The sequence below is a fragment of the Theobroma umbraticum genome, unplaced genomic scaffold (assembly GCF_002168275.2).
Source record: "Theobroma umbraticum cultivar Fairchild unplaced genomic scaffold, ASM216827v3 scaffold_56.0, whole genome shotgun sequence".
In the NCBI taxonomy this organism is placed as follows: domain Eukaryota; kingdom Viridiplantae; phylum Streptophyta; class Magnoliopsida; order Malvales; family Malvaceae; genus Theobroma; species Theobroma umbraticum.
Window position 1 is genome coordinate 10,595,760 of NW_018397256.1, and position 18,815 is coordinate 10,614,574.

Consider the following 18,815-nt stretch of genomic DNA (forward strand, 5'->3'; position numbering starts at 1 on the left):
TGACATAATGATCAATTTGTATTAAAAGAAAATCTAGAACAGTAATTGTTCATTTAATTGAACCAATTACTACAAAAATTACCAAAAAAAAAATCCACAATGCTTTACTTTACATTCTTCTTCACGATTAAACTATACTTAGAAACAATAATTTGACCTTTTTTGAGAATGAGAAAGAACGATGGACCGTACAAAAACTGGCCCATCCAAAAACCAGGATGCAACTCTGGATACTAAAATGCCCAGAATTTGCCCTGACGCGCTTTAGAAATTCCACAGAAAAGATTCTGGGACTAAAATACCATCAATATTATCCTCTTCAAAACCGATGTTGGGCACCGATGATCCGAGAAAATCACTTGCCAAATCATCAAATCCAGGGAATATGCCATAATCTGAAGCATAATTATTCGAACCCATTGTCAAAAGATCCAGAAACGACCCGTCCATTGGCAACTCACTGTCCAACTGTACTGTCCCTTCTGAAATCGACGGTGATGAGGACTCCGTTTGAAACCCAGAGGTGGACTGCTCCGAATGGGTCCTCGGAGGCTCGGTTTGGGCAAACCGAGCAGCGGCGGCTTGGATTTCGGGCGGGGTTAAAGACCTGCCACCGGCTATATCCGGCGGGTTGTCAGGGAAGTTGAACTTAGCAGAGCGGCCGCGTAAGCAAAAAAGAGCCGCGTCGAAGGCACGCGCTGCTTTCTCGGCGTTGTCGTAAGATCCCAACCAAATCCTTTCCCTGCTGTTGGGTAGTCTGATTTCGGACACCCACTTCCCCCATTTTCGCTTTCGCACACCCTTGAATCGTAAATCGCTTCTCTCAGCTGCAGGTCTGTCGCTTATGTTTTTCACCATTCGCTTGCGATTTAAATCAAAGGAAAGAGAGAAAAACTGGGTTGTCTTTTGAGTATTTCTTTGCTTCGCTTCTGTCTTCGAAATTGTTAGTAAGTAGCAGCAGTACCGTTTTCTGTTTGCAGAGGATTGCTTTGGTTTGTTGAGTTTGCGAAGAGGGGAATTTGCGGCTCTCTTATATATATGTGAGTGGGGGAGGGGAATAGGCTCTGACTGTCATCAGTCAAAGAAAGAGAGGCGCGTTGATTTGGAGTTTGGAAGCCGCATAGCTTTTAAGGACGGGCACGTGGCGACTGATGGAATAGCTTTGGCGTTGCTACGCGGGGAGAGTTCGGGCAATATTTACACCACGTGGGCCTTGTATTACTCGTGCCCGAATTTCCACCCTTTTTTTTAATTATTATTTTAAACTTTAAATCAAGGGAGAAAAATGAATACTTTATTGGCCTTTGAATACCAAAACGATGTTGCTGCATCACATGCTTGTATTAGTGTATATTTATTTTTATTTTTTAAATTTATTTATTTTTTAAAAGTAAAAATCAGATTAAAATGAGATTTTAAAAAACTTTTAAAATTTTTTTTAAAGAATATAATTTCAAAAAAAAACTTAAATAAAAACATCAAAAGTGAACTTTCTCTTTTAAAAAAATATATATCAATTTTGTAAAAAATAATCATCTCTCTCAATTAATTTCCCTTTTCTCTCATTTTTTTTGCAAATCATCATTTTTCATCGCAAATCGTGATCTCTCTCTTCTACCTCTTTTTACAAAAATTATTAAAAAATAAAATAAAAGATCCAACAACATAATAACAAAATTTGAGATTTTTTTGCTACAATTTATCTCTCAACTCAAAATCGTAATAATTTAATCTTTTTAATACTTCTCTCTACAAAGATGATTAGGAAAAAAACAAAAAACCCAACAACATAATAGCAAAATTTGAACAAATTGTTGTAGTCAAAATAACTCAACAGTCCCTGTACTTAATGCATTTTCTTCACTTTAGTTCCTCCACTCAAAATTGTAACAATTTATCCTTAAACTCAAAATCATAATGATTTAGTTATTTAATATTCAGACATGGTATGTTCTCTCTAAAAATAGATTACGTGCTTACTGAACTTTGAACCAAGACCTAATGCAAACACAACAAACTGCTACTTTAAACCCTTACGTTTGTTTATATATTGGTTTTGTTTCTTTTCCTTTTTTTTTCTTTCCTCTATTTCTTTTGTTTTTCTTTTTTATTCTTTCTTTCTCCTCTCACCTTCTTGTTTAATGACCAATCACCAGTCACCGGATGTCGTTGTCGACCGCGAGTCATCAATCACCGAATGTCGATCGGTAATCACCAAACATGCTGTGCCATGATTGTGACTGGTGACCATTGACCAACAATTAACAACGATGTTCGATGACTAGTGATCAATCCTTAAGGAAAGAGGTAAGAGGAGATAGAAAGAAAAAAAAGGAGAAAACAAAGAAAAAAAAAGGAAACAAAAACAATATATAATCAAAGGTAAGGACTTAGATTAGATGGTAAAGAACTTGTCAAAACTCAACACATGTCAGTGTCATGTGGCACTGCTACATTAGCATTTTCAGTCCACCTCACATGTCATGTCAGCAATGACATTTTAATGTCAAGTATATTATTTCTTTTTTTTTCTTGTTTTTTGAGGAATTGAAGCATCATGGTTCAATAACTTGCTAGATCAAGTTAGAGAGTTATTTCGTTTTTATATGAATTTCTTTGATTTTAACATCAGAAATCATATATAAGTTCAAAACAAACTTTCTGTATTGATTTATTTGATTTTAACATCTAAAATCGTATACAAGCTTAAAATAGACTTATTTCGCTTTAGTTTATTAAGTGATTGAAGATGACATGAATACCCTTTATGGTAATTTTAACTAAAATTAAAACTTATATAATTTATTTTGTCAAACAACTTACAAATAGCTTTAACTTAATTTTAAAAGTTATTATTTTTCATAAAAGCTTCATAATAACTTTTATATTAAAAAAAAGTTAGGCCAGACGGGCTTTTAGTCTCATCCTCAGTGGGCCACGAAGTTAATTTTATAAGGCAACTCATTTACAAATCATTTACACCTATCTACAAAAGAAAAAATAACACAATATTTACATTAAGAATTATGATCTTACTAATGCAGTTTCTACTTTACAGTAGCATTTGGTACTTTAAAATGTAATGGGATTACAGGTAATGTGATTGCAAGAAAGATAACATTGCAGTGTTTGATATATAAGCAAAATAATGATTAAAATGCAATGAAGAAAACATTACAGTGTATGATTTACAAGTACTTAACTAAGAATATAATGTCAATTTTCATAATTATCCCTATTTATTAAAATACAAGTTTAATATACTTAATTTTTTATTATTAATTTTTATATAATATTAACTCTTAAATATATTTTTAATATCATATATTTTATTTTTATTTCTTATTATAATCCTATATGTTTTATTTTATTTCTTAATATAATTTTTTATATTGTATATTTTATTTTAAGTTTTTTTTCTTATAAAAGATAATATAAATTTTATTGACAGTCACAATGATCACCAAGAATAATAAAAAGACATCCATTGAAATCAATATAAAAAATTTATAACATTGCAAAATACTTTTAATAAAGTAATAAAGTTAAAAAGTAAATATATCTTTAATAACATTGCAGAGTGCAATGCAATCTAATTGCATTGGTTTTGGATTGCAATCACATTATGTCCATTGACTATAATGTACTTGTATTGCGATGTTACACTGTAGTGGTTTGTTGCAAATCACACTGCAATGTAAATTAATTAGACACATTGTCAAGAATGTGTTCTTATAGCTCTCATACCAAATGCTACCTACAAGTGAGATTAGATATTTTCCATATGTTTTATTAAGTTATAATTTATAGAATTAATAGCTAATGGTTATTATAAGTATTACATTTCAATTATAAAGTGTTATAATTATAAAATTTTAATTACATCAAAACATAAGAAGAAAACTAATAGTGCTTATCAATATTCATAAACGCTTTAGAGGTAAGTAAAATAAAAAGGAAGAGCTTGACAAGCATTGGCAGAGCCTAAGGGGTGGCGACCGTCACTTCTCAATTTTTATTTATTTTTATTATTTTATGTATTAAACTTAATATTTTCATATATAATATAATTATCTTTATAATTACCTTTTTGTCATCTCTTATATAAAATTTTGAATTCACAAGGTATCTAAAACCTTGAATATCGACCCTCGTAAACTAAAGTTGAATTATGAACTTGAGCTTAAAAATCCTTTTAATTTTTTTCCTATAAATCCATAATTCAAGGATTGTCATAAATTGTAAAGTGAACATATACAACAAGCATACAACATTTGTGGGTGTAGATATGATTCTTCTAATGTAATATTGTAATAACACATTTGATTTACCAAAGGAAGTTGTTGTTATTTTCCCTTTAGAGTGGAGGTTCAAGATCTAAATCCCAATTTTCTTCCTTAATAGGCATTTCGAAATTTATTGAAAAAAAAAGGTAGAATTTGTGATTATACTAGCTAGTGAATAGACAAATTGGGATGATTATTGGTGCAATTCTAGATTAAATATGAAATCAACAATTTATCCATTTGACTTAGATCATAGAAACCTAAATATTCTATAAAAAAAAAAGGTGGTGTGCAAATATGTGTGAAATAGTTGAGTTTTGACGCATTTTATTATCATATAATTTATATTCTAGTACTATTAGCCAAGAAAACTTTCAAGTGAGAAAGCATAATTTTCTAGCGAAGAAGTCCTACTGCCAACTTTTCTTTAATTAAATAATCTGGATACTGGTCAAAAGGTTGACATCTTTACTGAGAGCTCACGCTACTTTATTTTGAACAAATTTAAACAACTGAAATTCTGTAAAAGAATCATATTCCCATGCCAAAACCTTAAACAACACAATAAGCTTAAACAGATTACTTCAAGTTACTTGTTAGACCAATACCAAAACCGTCAGGGGCTTACAGAGAGAGAGAGAGAGAGAGAGAAGCAAATTGTTTAGAGAGATTAATTGCTTACGTCATCAAAGCGAAAGCTCCATGCTAGCGTCCTTGCAAGAGATTAAGGAGAGCCAATCCGAAGAAGCTCCAAAGCGTAATCTTAAACATGACGGACGGACGGACGGACGTAAGGCATAAAGGTCCCTCGCAGCGTCATCCTTGTACGTAAGCTTTGATAAGTGTGCAATTAACCAATTTCAAAGCATCGGCCAGTGGATCTTTCTGTCTCGAGCACACGCATGGACACGCGCTTGTATTTACGTCATGTTAAAACCGAGTGAACTGGTCCAGAGAAAACAAAACAATGGTGAAGAAGAAGAATTCTTTTATTCTTCATTCAGGAAGAAAAGTATCACAAGTAATCTATTTATAATAGTCTCTTTTTGAGTATAATCTTAATGACTAGATTAACTACATAATTACTATACCGTGAAATAGTAAAATAGTAAAAACAAGTATTTACAATAAATATTCTTATGATATGCATATGGCTCTTGTTACTAAGCTTTTGTTATATTCTAACATTTGGCATTTGATCTTCAGACTTCTTAAGGTTTTAGTCTTTTAACTAATAACTCCAGTTAAGCAAATTCTCTAAGTAAGTCTAATACGTCATGCATGATCTATACGCTAAAACTTTAAAGAGAGGTTGGTCAACTTATCAACTATCAATTTTCAAACCCTTCGGTCAAAGAAAAAGAAAGGCCTATCCAAAACTGTACCAGATTGACTGGTTTTGGTTCGCTGCGAAAGGGCAATCAACCAGACATTTTACTGTCGATGGTATGCGGGGAAACTAAAAGCTGCCCACTGCTTGAAATGAAAAGAAACCCAGGAGGAAAGGCTTGTTCCTGGCTTTTCCAATGCCGGCTGTTTATTGAAAATTCAAAGTTGACAATCAGCAATATAATCCCCCAGCTTCTTGGAAACTTTGATATATGACTAATCTGGATAAGACAAATGTCTCCAATTTCCCATTAATCCGTCCTGTCAAATAATTAACGCAAACAAATGCTGAAACAATTCATTCCATTTTTCCTTTTGTTCCCATAGCTCTCAGCTTTAGTGGATTGTCACTGAAATATTCAGTTACGCTGTAGCTTTTATATGGCAAGGTCATAAAGGCAAGAACTCATGATTACTTAAGATCACTAGAAAACTGAATGGGAGCCGGAGTGAGGGGGCAATAATAATATCCAGCCCCAGCTACTGGATAGAGGGTACCCGTAGCTCCACTTTGCTAAGAATTCAACACGGTGCCTCCTGCTTTCAATGGCCGTACATCTTCCAGATTTCAATGTTATCGATTTTCATCGCCTTCCCTCACTCATTGCGGAAAGATGGGACAAGACCTCGGAGTGAGACCAAAATTTCCAAATAAATAATTCAAACAAAGAATGCCCTTATTGAGAGGATTAATTTTCCAAAGGAAAGGATTACACCGCTTTGACCTTTGACAGAAAAATTTCCTTAGTTTAACTTCAATATGCCCACTAGTTAGCTGAGTGAAAACACAGTGTCTCTATTCAAACAGGGTGTGCAGTTGTAGCTGGTGGGACACGGTTAGTTGCAATTTTCAAGGCATGCAAGAGCTGCACATATTAAACATATGAGTTAATCCAAGCCCACGTTTTGGTTTTTATGTCAGCAGTGAAACCAATGAATATATTCCTAGTACTTATCCAAAGTAAAAATGAAGATGGATAGCATACCACAGCAACGCACGCCCATGTGGAAAATATTTTCAATTCATCATTTAACAAGCGCCAACATCCCCAGTAGATAAGAGTTGCCTTCTTATACTCCATTATTCAATTTGGTATGTGAATTCCCACGGTTATGGTATAGAAAAAGTTCGGAATTCAGTCCAATCTGACAACTAATTATCCTGTAAACAACATTCTAGTTTTGTAATAGTTCTAGTAGAAGATTCAAATCTGGAATCTCGATTATGCAGTCGTAAGGTGGAGTTTTTACATCAAGAATTCCATGACTAGCTATTGGGTAAGTGGGCAAAGTTTCTTCAAAAAGGAAAGAAATGGTTGTGAAGGACTCGGCAAATCGACATCTTCAGCAACAATTAATTAGCACATGACAATCACCTGGAAAACACTTTTATAAGGAAACTACACTTGAAGTTTCAACTAGGATGAAAAATCAACTAACCTTCTTTACGAAATTTCGCCAACCATTTCGAAGAACACAGGAAACAGTTATTTCATCACCCACCTTCCCAATTATTTACTGAAAGTAAAAAGAAAAAAAATCATCTTAAAGTGTTAATTATAAATGATTAAATAAATTATTAAAAATAAATAATCATTTTAAAATTTTAAATTTTAATCTATTAATATTTTAAATAAATTATAAAAACTAATATTTTAAAATACAAATTATAAATTATGATAAAAAATTTTTTATCACTTTTTCCTTTATCATTTGAAGACTACTCTTGCGAACAAACTCTTGAAATAAGATTACAATATAATAATTTCATTTTATAAGTCAAACCATTTTATTCGCATAATGATTATTACAATTTATTTACTCTATCAGCATAACATAAGTATTTCATTTCACTATGTGAATTACGCGAAGGAAACGTGTAGACTGGCGTACAGGCAGCAAAGGAAATGGGTCAAGAGTCAAGAATCAAGTAATTGGCAAGGCCCGGTTTCTTACAGGCCGGGGCCCATAAGGCATACAGAAGCTTTTGGAAATTTGCAAATGGCAATGGATAGCATTTTTTCTTCCAGAAACCTCTCTGCTTTGGTGGTTTCTTTCGAGTGTGCTCAGCCTTCTCCTTTGAAGCGCGTGGCGCAAATGATTTGCTCAATATTTACAAGCCAACACCGGGGCGGGTTTCTTGTAACCCGCTTCAGGCAAAACTTGCTTTATCATTTGCTATTTGATATTTTACGGGTAGGAGCCCAACCAACCCGCTTTGTGAATTTTAGGCGCGTGGATCTCAATCATTTACCTAAGAACGCCAATGTTCTAGAAGTCTCTTATGATCAATAAAACCCATTTTAGCACTCTAGGGTTTTATCTTCTCAGGCTTCTCCAGTTTCGAGCAACCAAACCAAACCAACCCCTATCATTTTCAGTAGCTTCCTGAGAGCTCCATCTATCTCGAAGGTATAATCTTTTTGCCTTAAAGGTAAAGGGTTTCTTTTTTTAAAGAAAACTTGGTTGTAAGAAATTGAAAATCGTTTGTGTTTTGGGAAATTTGAGTACAGAAATGGCTACATCTCAGCTAACAGCATCATCAGTGACAATATCAGCAAGGAACTTGGCTTCATTTGAAGGGCTAAGGCCATCCACTGTCAAGTTCTCGTCTTTTGGAACAATAAAGCCTGGTGCTTTGACTCACAGGTCCTTTAAGAGCTTGGTTGTAAGAGCTGCCACCGTTGTTGCGCCTAAGGTAACTCCTGTTGTAATTTCATTGGTGCTCTGGTTTTGTTGTTAATGAGTAAAGTTTTACATTTTGTGAACTAGTTTTTGGGCGATTGTTTATCATTCTTTACTGGTCTTAACTTAATATAGTTGTGATGGTTTTGGTTCATTATTTCACTTGTGGACATGTGACTTCCTTGGGATCTTTGTTTGGACGTTGCTTCATAACTTTTGCCATTGTTCTGTGGGCACTTTTTTAAATGCTAAAGCATTGTTGGTGTGATTTAAAATTTAGATTTAAACTTGAGTAGAGCATTAGGGAAATTAGGGTCTCCTTGTCTTGTATATTCTAATATATGAATTTTCAATACATTATGAATACGCTGCAGATTGAAATGCATTATTTATATTTTTTATTCTGAACAAGTTCAAGATGAATGAGACTTGACACGAATTTGTTGCTGTTGGCTTGTAGAAGCTCCCAAAATAGATAAATTTACGTGCAATTAGTGTGGCATAACTGATAATTTCAATGATGCTACTCCGTAGGTTAGCTCCTTGTTGTATACTGCTTGTGCTTACTTGAGATGATCTTATTGCTATCTGCAGTACACTTCGATTAAGCCCTTGGGTGATAGAGTGTTGGTGAAGATCAAAGAAACGGAGCAGAAGACTGAAGGTGGCATTTTGCTTCCAACAACAGCTCAGTCAAAGCCTCAAGGAGGTGAGGTGATTGCCGTTGGCGAGGGGAAGACAATTGGGAAGACCAAGTTGGAAATCTCAGTCAAGGTGGATTTCCAGGATTAGATATCTTTCCGAGTTTTTCTGTGTTGCATCAATATTAAACTAACACAATACTATGTTTGTACAGACTGGTGCGCAGGTCGTATATTCCAAGTATGCTGGTACTGAGGTTGAGTTCAATGGTTCGAATCATCTGATTCTTAAGGAGGATGACATTGTTGGGATTCTTGAAACGGATGACATCAAGGATCTCAAGCCTCTGAATGACAGAGTATTCATTAAGGTTTGTTATTCGTTCAAAATCTGTTAGTTTGGTTGGTACTGCAATGTTCTGGTGTAACGCCTAGGTTAATAATTTAATTAATCATTGGATTTCTATAATGCTTCTATTTATTTGGTTGAGTCAGTTGTTTCTTTTGAGTCCTCAAAAGTTTGGAACCTCCCTAAGAGTTTTCTACTAGGGCCTTCACACAACTGCGGGTATATGGACTTTGAGGAACTCAGTGTTGTGTGTGAATGTTGATTGCAGGTTGCTGAAGCTGAGGAGAAAACTGCTGGAGGTTTGTTGCTGACAGAGGCAAGCAAGGAAAAACCCTCCATTGGCTCGGTGAGAAACTGTTATAATTTTGTGGGAAAGGGCGTATAGCTTTCTGCAACGGGGCAAAATGTGTTACTAATACCCTGCATTGAATGAAACAGGTGATTGCCGTTGGACCTGGCACTTTGGATGAGGAAGGTAACAGGAAGCCGTTGTCAGTTGCCCCAGGAAACACGGTCCTTTACTCCAAGTTTGCAGGGAATGACTTCAAGGGCAGTGATGGTACTAACTATATTGCTCTAAGAGCTTCTGATGTAATGGCTGTGCTCTCTTAGTTGTCTAATGAGATATGTGCTAGGCGTACAACTGAATTTTATGGATGAGTTGCCACAAGGCTGGAGGATTTTGAATTGTAATTTTTTTATCTTCAATATAAATCACTGCAGCTATGTTGCCCTTAGTCTAATTGCTAGGCAATAATGGGAACTTTTTCAGATGAAAAATAATGATAAGTGGTTAGGCGCAAGGGTTAAAAATATACCCAAGAAAGTTTTCGGATGTCTTAAAGAGTTTTACGTCTTATGACAGATTGTATCACTACCCACTAATCCTCTAATTGCATCACTTATGCGGTGTTCGTATATCTATTTCCCTTTGGGAGAAGTTTCAGAAAGTGCAGGCGTGATTCACCTTTGGAACTGGAAACTGTGGAGGAATACTTAAGGAAATACCTCTAATAGATCAGCGCAAGGTCTAAGCTGTTGATGCATACAAGAATTATTTCTCACAATAAGATTGTAGGTAGCATGCCTTCCATCATTAATCATAGTGTTTACTAAATTAGCAGAAAAGGGCATCGGCTGCAACATGAACAAAAATTGATGCTAATTGTATCTGCCGAGTAATAGCTACAACCACTACACATGTTGCGGATAATGTGCTCTACATCATAGCATTTACAGGAGAGAATGTCAGATCAGCTCTAAATTTGGTTATATCATACATCACCTGTCTCTTGCCTCTGCTCCTTCACCTTACCCTCACCATAGAACTAACAATAAAGGGCCAATGTCAAAATGTGGATGCTTAAGTTAAAATATAAATCCTTCTACCAACTTCATGGCAGTGGCTTTTAGAATTTAACACCTGCAACCAGCATTCTTTCTAAGGGCTCAATCCCACAGGGTGATCACCTCTCCTGGAAGAACTAGATTCATTGTATCTTTTTCAGTGAATACAACACTGTCATCGACGAGCCCAGGCAAAGTCCAATAGCTGAAGATATATCAATTTGTTTTTGTATCAGAATTTTGAGACTTTTATCTATTAAATGAGGCAGCTGAGGTATCATCATAATGTCCTCTCCATGCATTTCCGCTGTCAGTCCCACTGCAAGCTTGATTGGGAACTGCCACATTTCCCAGATCACCATCCAAGCTCATCTGCTGTACTTCAGCAGATGACAGTATCTTTATGCTCTGGACACAACTTACAAATTCTCTGCAAACAATTAGAAAGTAAAAAGTTGAGGATAAATAGAAAGACCAAAAACTAAAAGTTACAGTTGAAGTTAAGGACTGTTCACTTACTCCCAAGGATCATCACCAACAAGTAATATGTCATTTTCATGATCCACATAAACTAATTTCCAGTCAGAACTTTGTGGATCTTCCAGCTGTCCCTCAATACCAAACATGCGGGCTAGATCATGCCTGAGTTCATCATACCCTTTATAGCGGGTCACATCAATTGATCTTCCTACAGAGCCACGCTTTTGCACCTTCATGAGTTCAAACCAGCACCAAATTTTTCAGCAAAAGATACAGAGAATTGATCATGTTATAATGCGAAAAGGGTTTAACAACTGTAAATCTCCCAAATATTTATAGGATATGAAGCAACTCAAGAATTTGTAGATTAGGATTTCAAGATGCAAGAATTGTAAGACTGAAAGAGTATTTGAGTGAGAAATTTTCAACTGCAACGGGGAAATCTAAGTAGTCATAGAAAGTAATCCAATAACTTTTATGCAATAAGAAAAGACATCATCATAAAAATGGTAAGACCTCAAGTGATCAACTGTATATTACAGCCTTCCCCAGATGCAAGGTAAAACAAGTTGTTAAAAACATGAAAAGCCAAACAAATGTTCTACAACATGATGATTTAGCTGAAACTAAACTCCCTTCTGACATGAATGTATCATAGATAGATGAAATAAAAAAAGATACTTGTTTATTTTACTTCAACTCATGTTTAGAACTCAGAAACTCCAAAAAGTAGGTAGCTCTAGTTATGAAGTTCAAATATCTGATTATAGTGAACTATGTTGTTCCTACTTTTGAGGCTCAAAAAATAGGCAGGCCCCAATAACAAGGTTTAGAATTGGCACTGCTAGCAATTAGTTCAACTGCGCTGGTATAAGCGATGCTGAAAAGGACTCCTCTCTAACCAAGCCCCAACAGGAAGTATGAGGACAAATCAACCTTTTCTTTCAAGAAATCGAAACCTATCTAAAACAAAGAGAATAAATAATGTAACAAGGATAACCATAATTACTGGGCTACTTACCTTTGTATATGTTCGCATGCGTTGAGTCTGGTTGGCCCACAACCCACCATTTAAAACTCCTGTCTCATTGATGGTAACATCATTTGAGCACCCAGGCTTGAAAGGTATGTTTGGCACACCGAAAGACTGAGAGCTTATTGCAGCAGTAGACAACTCTGTGTCAATATCTCTTGGAGCGCCACCATAATTAGAAAGCAGGTTTTGAAGATCCTTTTGAGAGTCGTATCCCCTTGATAACAAAGTATCAGGTGCCAAACCATCAATATTAGCTGTAAAAGGAAGATTGTTCCGAGGATGTGATTGGACATCACCTTCCAAAAAGGTGGGGAGGGAGAAATTATGCTGGATGGTGCCTGCATCCAGGCAATATGATGTTCCAGAAGAGGATGCTTCTAATTGATCTGTTACAGTACTTTTGTACTTTGATTGGTCTGGTCCTTTAGAGGTGGGCAGCTCATGTTTGATTCGGATATCAGACTTGTTCTGAAGCTCTTGAACCAGTGTACTTGCAGGCTCAACAACTGGATCTGTCACCAATATGGATGGCACTTGCTGACTTCTGTTTAGAAAGTTTGATGGGGAAACCTGACAATTATTAGTAGAAGGTGAGGTCGAACATGATGGAGCATCTCCATCAGTAAGACCAGAATGGGTTCTCATTGCCACAAGTGGCTTGTTCTGAGTTTGAGGTTGGCTCATTGAAAGCTGTTGAGGTTGCATGAGAGTTGATGTTGAGAAGCCATTGCTGCCAAGTGGTTGTGGCTGGCTCTGAGAGAGAGGCAGCTGCTGCAACGGTTGGTTTTGTTGGTGGGTGTGCTGTTGCTGCACCATTGGAGGCTGCAACAGTGATCCAGCTGGGGATAGTAATTGTTGAGATGACGGCTGCTGCTGCTGCTGCTGCTGTTGCTGTTGCTGCAACTTTTGTAACAGTTGCAATTGAAGCTGCTGCTCTGAGAGGCCCTGCTGTGACAATTGCTGAATCTGTTGCTGCTGCTGTGTCCTCTGGGATAGGCTCTGCTGCAACAATTGCAGCGGTGACTGCTGCAACTGCGTTTGTTGCTGCTGCAACTGTGTCTGTTGCTGCTGCCTCTGTATGAGGTTACTCTGCTGTTCCATTTGTTGCTGAATCTGTGTATCTTGTGGTAATGATGTCAAAGGATATGAAGTCTTATTAGCAGAAAGGATAGCTTGGGTAGACTGGCTATTGCCTGTCAGTAATTGTTGCTGCTGAAGCTGAGAGTAAACAGCTGGCTGATGCAAATTTTGATTTGAGATCTGGTTCGGGGCAATGATGCCGTTATTTACTTGAGCAGGTAGGAATGCTTGTTGTTGCAGCTGCTGCTGCAGCTGTGGCTGTTGTCTTTGTTGTTGTTTTTGCTGTTGTTGTTGTTGTTGCTGCTGCTGTGGCTGTGACTGTGGCTGTTGTTGATGAAGAAGATGTTGCTGTGGCTGCTGCTGTGGTTGTTGTGGTTGTTGTGGCTGTTGTCGCTGCAATTGCTGTTGGGGTTGCTGCTGGTGCTGTTGATGTTGACTTAGAGGAGTCTGCAATAACTGCTGAAGTTGCTGCTGTTGGGGCCATGTCATAGGTGCCTGAGGCAACTGGTTGACTTGGTTTGCATTTGCTTTGTTAAATGGCATGTTTGATGCAGGTGATACAGGAGCTTGAAAATTCAATAACTTGGAAGGATCATCAGTGCTAAGGTTATTATGAAGGGGATTTGAAGAAACCATTGATGGGAAGAATCCTGATTGAGCAGCTGGAAACTGATTATTTTGCTGCATGCTCATCCACTGAACTAAACTCAAACCGGGGAAGATTGAACTAGGGGCATCCTTCACACCAAAGTCATCTCCAAGCCACGGCATAGCTCTCTTGAAAGCATTCTCAATATCAGACTCATCATCTGCCCACGAATTTTCAAACATTAGAACTAAGGTCATGAATTTTTCCTATTCCTTGTCCATTTTACAGCATGATATATCTGGTAAATATTATTACCTGGCATCCCTGGTTGCTTGGGAAACCTGGGCCTGAAAAACGGAGGTGGACATATGTAGAAAGGAGTTACAACAGGCTCAATTTCCCAAATTGAAACCCGGCAAGGCCGTTCACCAGCTGTTGATTCATCCCATCCAACCTGTTGAGAATATAAAAGCAAACTGCCAAAATCAAAAATCAAGTGGCTTTTTTTTTCTTTTTGCAATAAAATATTGGCTAATGCAAATCAAGCAGGAATTGTTTTAAACTTGTGTGTATGGTACAGCAAGAATGAATCTTGGACCAATGAGCAAGTCAGTTTAAGTGTTCACATCTAAACAACAAGACTAAAAAGACATGATAGAATATCTACCATCAAGCTTACGTATGTAAGCCCCAGCAGAGGAGGATTATGTAGCCAAACACATATAATAGAGCAATGTATTATGAAGGACAAAACTTAATGTAGCTTATTATTTGCATGTTAATAATGCGTTTTCCACAGAAATCATGCCAGGCATTTTCCAAAATAACAATAAAGGCTAAATATTTGAACTCATGAATGTCATTATGTCCAATGAATACCTGAAGATTGCGCCACTGTGAATTTTTCCATCGCACAGGATCCAAGTCACTTATACCTGTGATTGTACCCATATATCTGCGTACCCCAGATTCCTCGGTTTCAAACATCATTCTAAACCGCATGCCGAGAGAAACTTGGGTATACATGGCTTTGTTATACTTCGCTAACGGTATCACAAACTCAGAAGGGCTTGCCCTATCAAAATTAATAAAATCTTTTCAGACCTATTAATATCTTATTTTTTGATAATTACATAATACCAATAAATCAAAGGACAACCAAAATATGCTACAGCAAAACCTTGGATTGTAGAATATAGTAAATGGGCTGTTATTGGCTGCAGCATGAGCTGCAGCAGCAAGGATCCCAATATGCATGCTATCACTAGAAATCACTGATGAAGAGAGAGCTGGCTGCTGTCTATTAGCGCGCCTTATACCCAAGAGCAGCTGTGACTTCTCATCTCTACATACAAGCAAGGTATTTCAGTTAAGCAGAAAAATGGAGACTGATCTAGTTAAATTTTATCAAATACAGATATGTTTAAGTGTATGTGTCATACCTTATAAAAAGAACAGAATCACCAGCAAAGAGTCTTTTTGTGCTAACAAAGACACTCCAACCAGTAGTCAGAAGGTGCCTCTTTGGTTGACCTGCAAAGGAGGCATTACACATTTGGATATATTATTCAATTAGCTTCTGATAAAATTTAATGCAGAAACTACCTTGATATGTTGAACAAATTTATATGACTTACTAGTGTCACCAAAAAGCATTAGTGTTAATGAAGATAATAGTAACATTTAAGAAACACTGAAATTATCAAATGCTTATAAGAGACGTTAAAGGAGAGAAAGAAACAACATTCAAATCTACCCTTCTTACTATATACTCAAAAAGTTAGCAAGGAAGTTAAAATTTTTTTAGTGAACATTAATAAAAAGTAAGTAACAACTGACTTGCATCATCAAACACTTTGATCAAGCTGCAGTCTTTTAATATTAATACCAGTAGACCTCTGCTAATGAAAGAGGAGAACAACATCTTGAAGAGAACAATACCTCGATAAATATGTCTAAATGTCCATGCATTGTCATGTAAATCTCTAGCTACTAGCTCCTGAGCAGGTGGTTGCATTGAAAAATCCTACCATATATCATCATTTAGAGCTCAGGAATAATAGACACAACTCCCCTCACACCTCTCAAACCTCAAAATAGAAACCTAAATATTGAAAGTTTCTACACACCAGAGGCGGGAAGATCTTCTCAGCTGCTCGACGAGGCACAGAAAATCCACCATGAGTGCTAGTGTCACTAGCTGTAAGAGTTTTGCAAAAGAACTCAGCAGGTTGTCTGCTTTGCTTGAGGCCCATATCAGATGCCAGTAATGCTTCCTTGTCATACTGTAGAGAAGTACTTTAAGCAATCTTCCTATAATTCACTACATGTGAAAATTTAAGAGAAAAAAAGGGGAGGATGGAGTTCTGCAATTTTTATTAATATATTCTCAAAATTAATAGCTGACCTACTTTATTTACAGGTTGAAGAGTCATCTGGGCATAGACCTCATCTGTTTCTGGATCAGCCTGATTCAAAATTTAATTAATTGAATTCATTAGCAATAACAAAGAATTATATAACTTTCCTTCCATTTTTTTATCATTTCTGTCCATTACAAAGTTATATCCATGCATATACCACCCAGGATCCTCATCCATATTACAGCATGACTCAGTACCAAGCAAGAACCTCCTGAAGAAGTCCATTCAAGCACATGTACCATTATCTACCACTATATAGATGAGCACCATAAAGCACCAAGTACCTAAGCCAGCCAAATCACCCAGTATTTAATGTAAAAAGATTATCTGACATATGAAACGCATATCATCAATCCAATACTGCACCATGCCCAATATATCTTGAGCTAAATGCAAATATTTCATTCAGGAACAACTTTTTAACCTTCGATGACTATAAAAAAAGAAGCTTGGTATAATGATGGCTTGCTTTTGCTTACATGCAAAGTGACATTATGGAGCATGCAAATCAATTTGGAAGGAAGGTTAGGGTAGCTTGGTATGAAATCAGTCTCCTTTTGCATTGATGCTGCAACCTGAAAGATTTTTGTGAATATGAGAAAATTTCATAGAAGACAAGATTCAGAAACAATTATTCCTCAGGAATGAATGAGGAAAGCGACTCACTTGCTCGCTGTGGCCTTGAGGAAAGTAAACCACCAGACTTCCAACTGGCGGCAAAGAAACAAGTGGTCCAGAACAAGCATGCCATAATTCTGAATTGATACTCTTCCTTTCTCCTGCTTTCCAAAACCAACCAGAATATTATCAAACATCCCACAAGACCACAAAAAGTCATAAAAATAATTAAAGCATCAACTACCAAAAAATTCTCGATATCCATACTCTTGTGAAATTTGAAAGATAGACAAGGCAACAATTACTTTATAGTCTCAAGCAAAAACTCCCCAATTTCCTAGCATCAATAATTAATTCTACTCTTCCCAGATGGCCAGCTTCTAAAAATAAAGCTATCATGAATATTCTTATATAATTAAGAGTTTTATATTTGGAATTAACAAAACAATGGTTGTTTCATGTTCTCTTTCTTTTTTCCATTCTTGTTTCATTGCCAATTTGCAAAATGGTAAATCTTCCAAAATCCAAACCTTACCCACTAAAATGAGGAAAGTTGCCACTCAGTTACAAGAACTTTTACCTTTAGTCATGTTACTTGCTTATTTCCATTTTTATCAAAATGGGATTTTATAGTATTTCTCCAAAAAGATGACATTTTACATGAACAAGTACAGAGCATAAAAAAAAAACCAAAAATAATAATAATAAATTATTTAAACGAATAACAATTTAGAGGGATCTGGATAATATAGAAAAAAAAAACAAATCCATAAAGCAACTTAATTTACACTAATAATGAAGAAAACTTCTCACTCCTTAAGACCCAGAGATTTTTTTGACCCGAAGGGAAAAAGAAAAGCAGAAAGAGAGTAAAACGAAGAAACAAAGAAATCAGGAAGAAAAAAATCAAACCTTCTGCAGAATTTGCCAAAAATCCATTTGGTGGAGCCTTCATGCTTACAAATTTGAATCAATAAAAAGTAAACAAAATTCTTAAGGAATCCTATCACTTGTTTTGCTCCAACAAAACACTTGAAAAAGATCAACTTTCTTCACCATAAAGTTACTTCCACTCTTTTAGCAATGAAACCATCAACGCTTCCAAAAACAAATCTTTTTTGCAGTATCCCTTTGTCGGAAAATTACTGCACACGCGCTTGAAGAAACGCCGCTGCTTCACATTCAAATCCCAAAGAAGCTAAACCCTAACTTGAAGTGAAACCAAATGCCAAAACTTCGTTCTTTTCTGAGCTATTTTTCTCTTCATTACCTTCGTAACAAGCTTTGATTCGTTTCGATATTTCAATCACATGAAGCGTTTCATTTCCAAAAGAGAAAAAAATTCCGTCGATGAATCGTTTAAAGAAGCCGAACCGTAGAGAACTAACTGCATGAAATGTTAACAACCGGTTCCATTTTCCCAATCAAACTGAAACTGCTCTTCATTTGAAGCTCGACGTTTTTGGTTCTAGAATCCGACGAAAAGAGATTTTCAAAAACAAAAGAGAAAAAAAAAACTTTATGGGATCAAGGAGAAGGAAACAGACTTGTCGCCGGGAAATCGGAGAGACAAAGCCAAAGCCAAAGCAAAGCAAAACAAAAGCAGAGCAAAAGCCAGCTTTCTTCTCTCTTTCTCTGTTTCCCTTTTTTTTTTTAAATAATTTGTGAAACAAGCCGACATATAATAGACTGAAGCAATCAGGCCCCGTAAATAAAAAAAAGGAAAATAGATAGGATTTTTTTAACTATTTCCATTAAATTTCATCGTTGCGCGTGTATTCGCGCGTGGTGTAATGTTTTATGCTGACAGTTAAAATCGGTACCAATTTTCACCTCACCTTTCCACAGGAAAAAATTCACAGTTTGGAGTGCGCGCGTGCGGCCTTGTGGGC

General features: G+C 36.2%; 3 protein-coding genes across 3 annotated transcripts; 1 reads left to right on the forward strand and 2 right to left on the reverse strand.

Annotated features, from left to right (window-relative positions):
* On the reverse strand, positions 1-1,018 carry LOC110411079 (Integrase-type DNA-binding superfamily protein). The gene has a single exon (XM_021421093.1). It carries the CDS (start codon positions 856-858, stop codon positions 265-267), a length of 594 nt encoding a protein of 197 aa, XP_021276768.1. The 5' UTR covers positions 859-1,018; the 3' UTR covers positions 1-264.
* Positions 1,019-7,936: 6,918 nt separating this feature from the next.
* Positions 7,937-10,087, forward strand: CPN20 (chaperonin 20). Its single transcript, XM_021421400.2, has 6 exons — positions 7,937-8,087; positions 8,189-8,373; positions 8,955-9,134; positions 9,217-9,372; positions 9,619-9,696; positions 9,789-10,087. Exons 2-6 carry the CDS (start codon positions 8,191-8,193, stop codon positions 9,960-9,962), a joined length of 771 nt encoding a protein of 256 aa, XP_021277075.1. The 5' UTR covers positions 7,937-8,087; positions 8,189-8,190; the 3' UTR covers positions 9,963-10,087.
* Positions 10,088-10,376: 289 nt separating this feature from the next.
* On the reverse strand, positions 10,377-18,587 carry LOC110411299 (auxin response factor 19-like). Its single transcript, XM_021421399.2, has 13 exons — positions 17,836-18,587; positions 16,972-17,084; positions 16,785-16,880; positions 16,294-16,350; positions 16,012-16,167; positions 15,824-15,908; positions 15,325-15,415; positions 15,063-15,227; positions 14,762-14,957; positions 14,198-14,336; positions 12,199-14,102; positions 11,217-11,407; positions 10,377-11,127 (listed from the first exon to the last, which is right to left on the reverse strand). The coding sequence occupies exons 1-13, from the start codon at positions 17,876-17,878 to the stop codon at positions 10,947-10,949; spliced, it is 3,417 nt and encodes a 1,138-aa protein (XP_021277074.1). The 5' UTR covers positions 17,879-18,587; the 3' UTR covers positions 10,377-10,946.
* Positions 18,588-18,815: the final 228 nt, after the last annotated feature.

Bases quoted from the DNA above. Each gene is read 5' to 3' on its own strand.
- LOC110411079 (XM_021421093.1), bottom strand. From the start codon at position 858: ATGGTGAAAAACATAAGCGACAGACCTGCAGCTGAGAGAAGCGATTTA.
- CPN20 (XM_021421400.2), top strand. From the start codon at position 8,191: ATGGCTACATCTCAGCTAACAGCATCATCAGTGACAATATCAGCAAGG. The intron at 9,135-9,216 runs GTGGATTTCCAG...ATGTTTGTACAG, and splicing joins AGTTGGAAATCTCAGTCAAG to ACTGGTGCGCAGGTCGTATA. The intron at 9,697-9,788 runs GTGAGAAACTGT...TGAATGAAACAG, and splicing joins AAAAACCCTCCATTGGCTCG to GTGATTGCCGTTGGACCTGG.
- LOC110411299 (XM_021421399.2), bottom strand. From the start codon at position 17,878: ATGAAGGCTCCACCAAATGGATTTTTGGCAAATTCTGCAGAAG. The intron at 16,168-16,293 runs GTAGGTCAGCTA...ACTTCTCTACAG, and splicing joins CTCTTCAACCTGTAAATAAA to TATGACAAGGAAGCATTACT. The intron at 15,228-15,324 runs GTATGACACATA...GCTTGTATGTAG, and splicing joins GATTCTGTTCTTTTTATAAG to AGATGAGAAGTCACAGCTGC.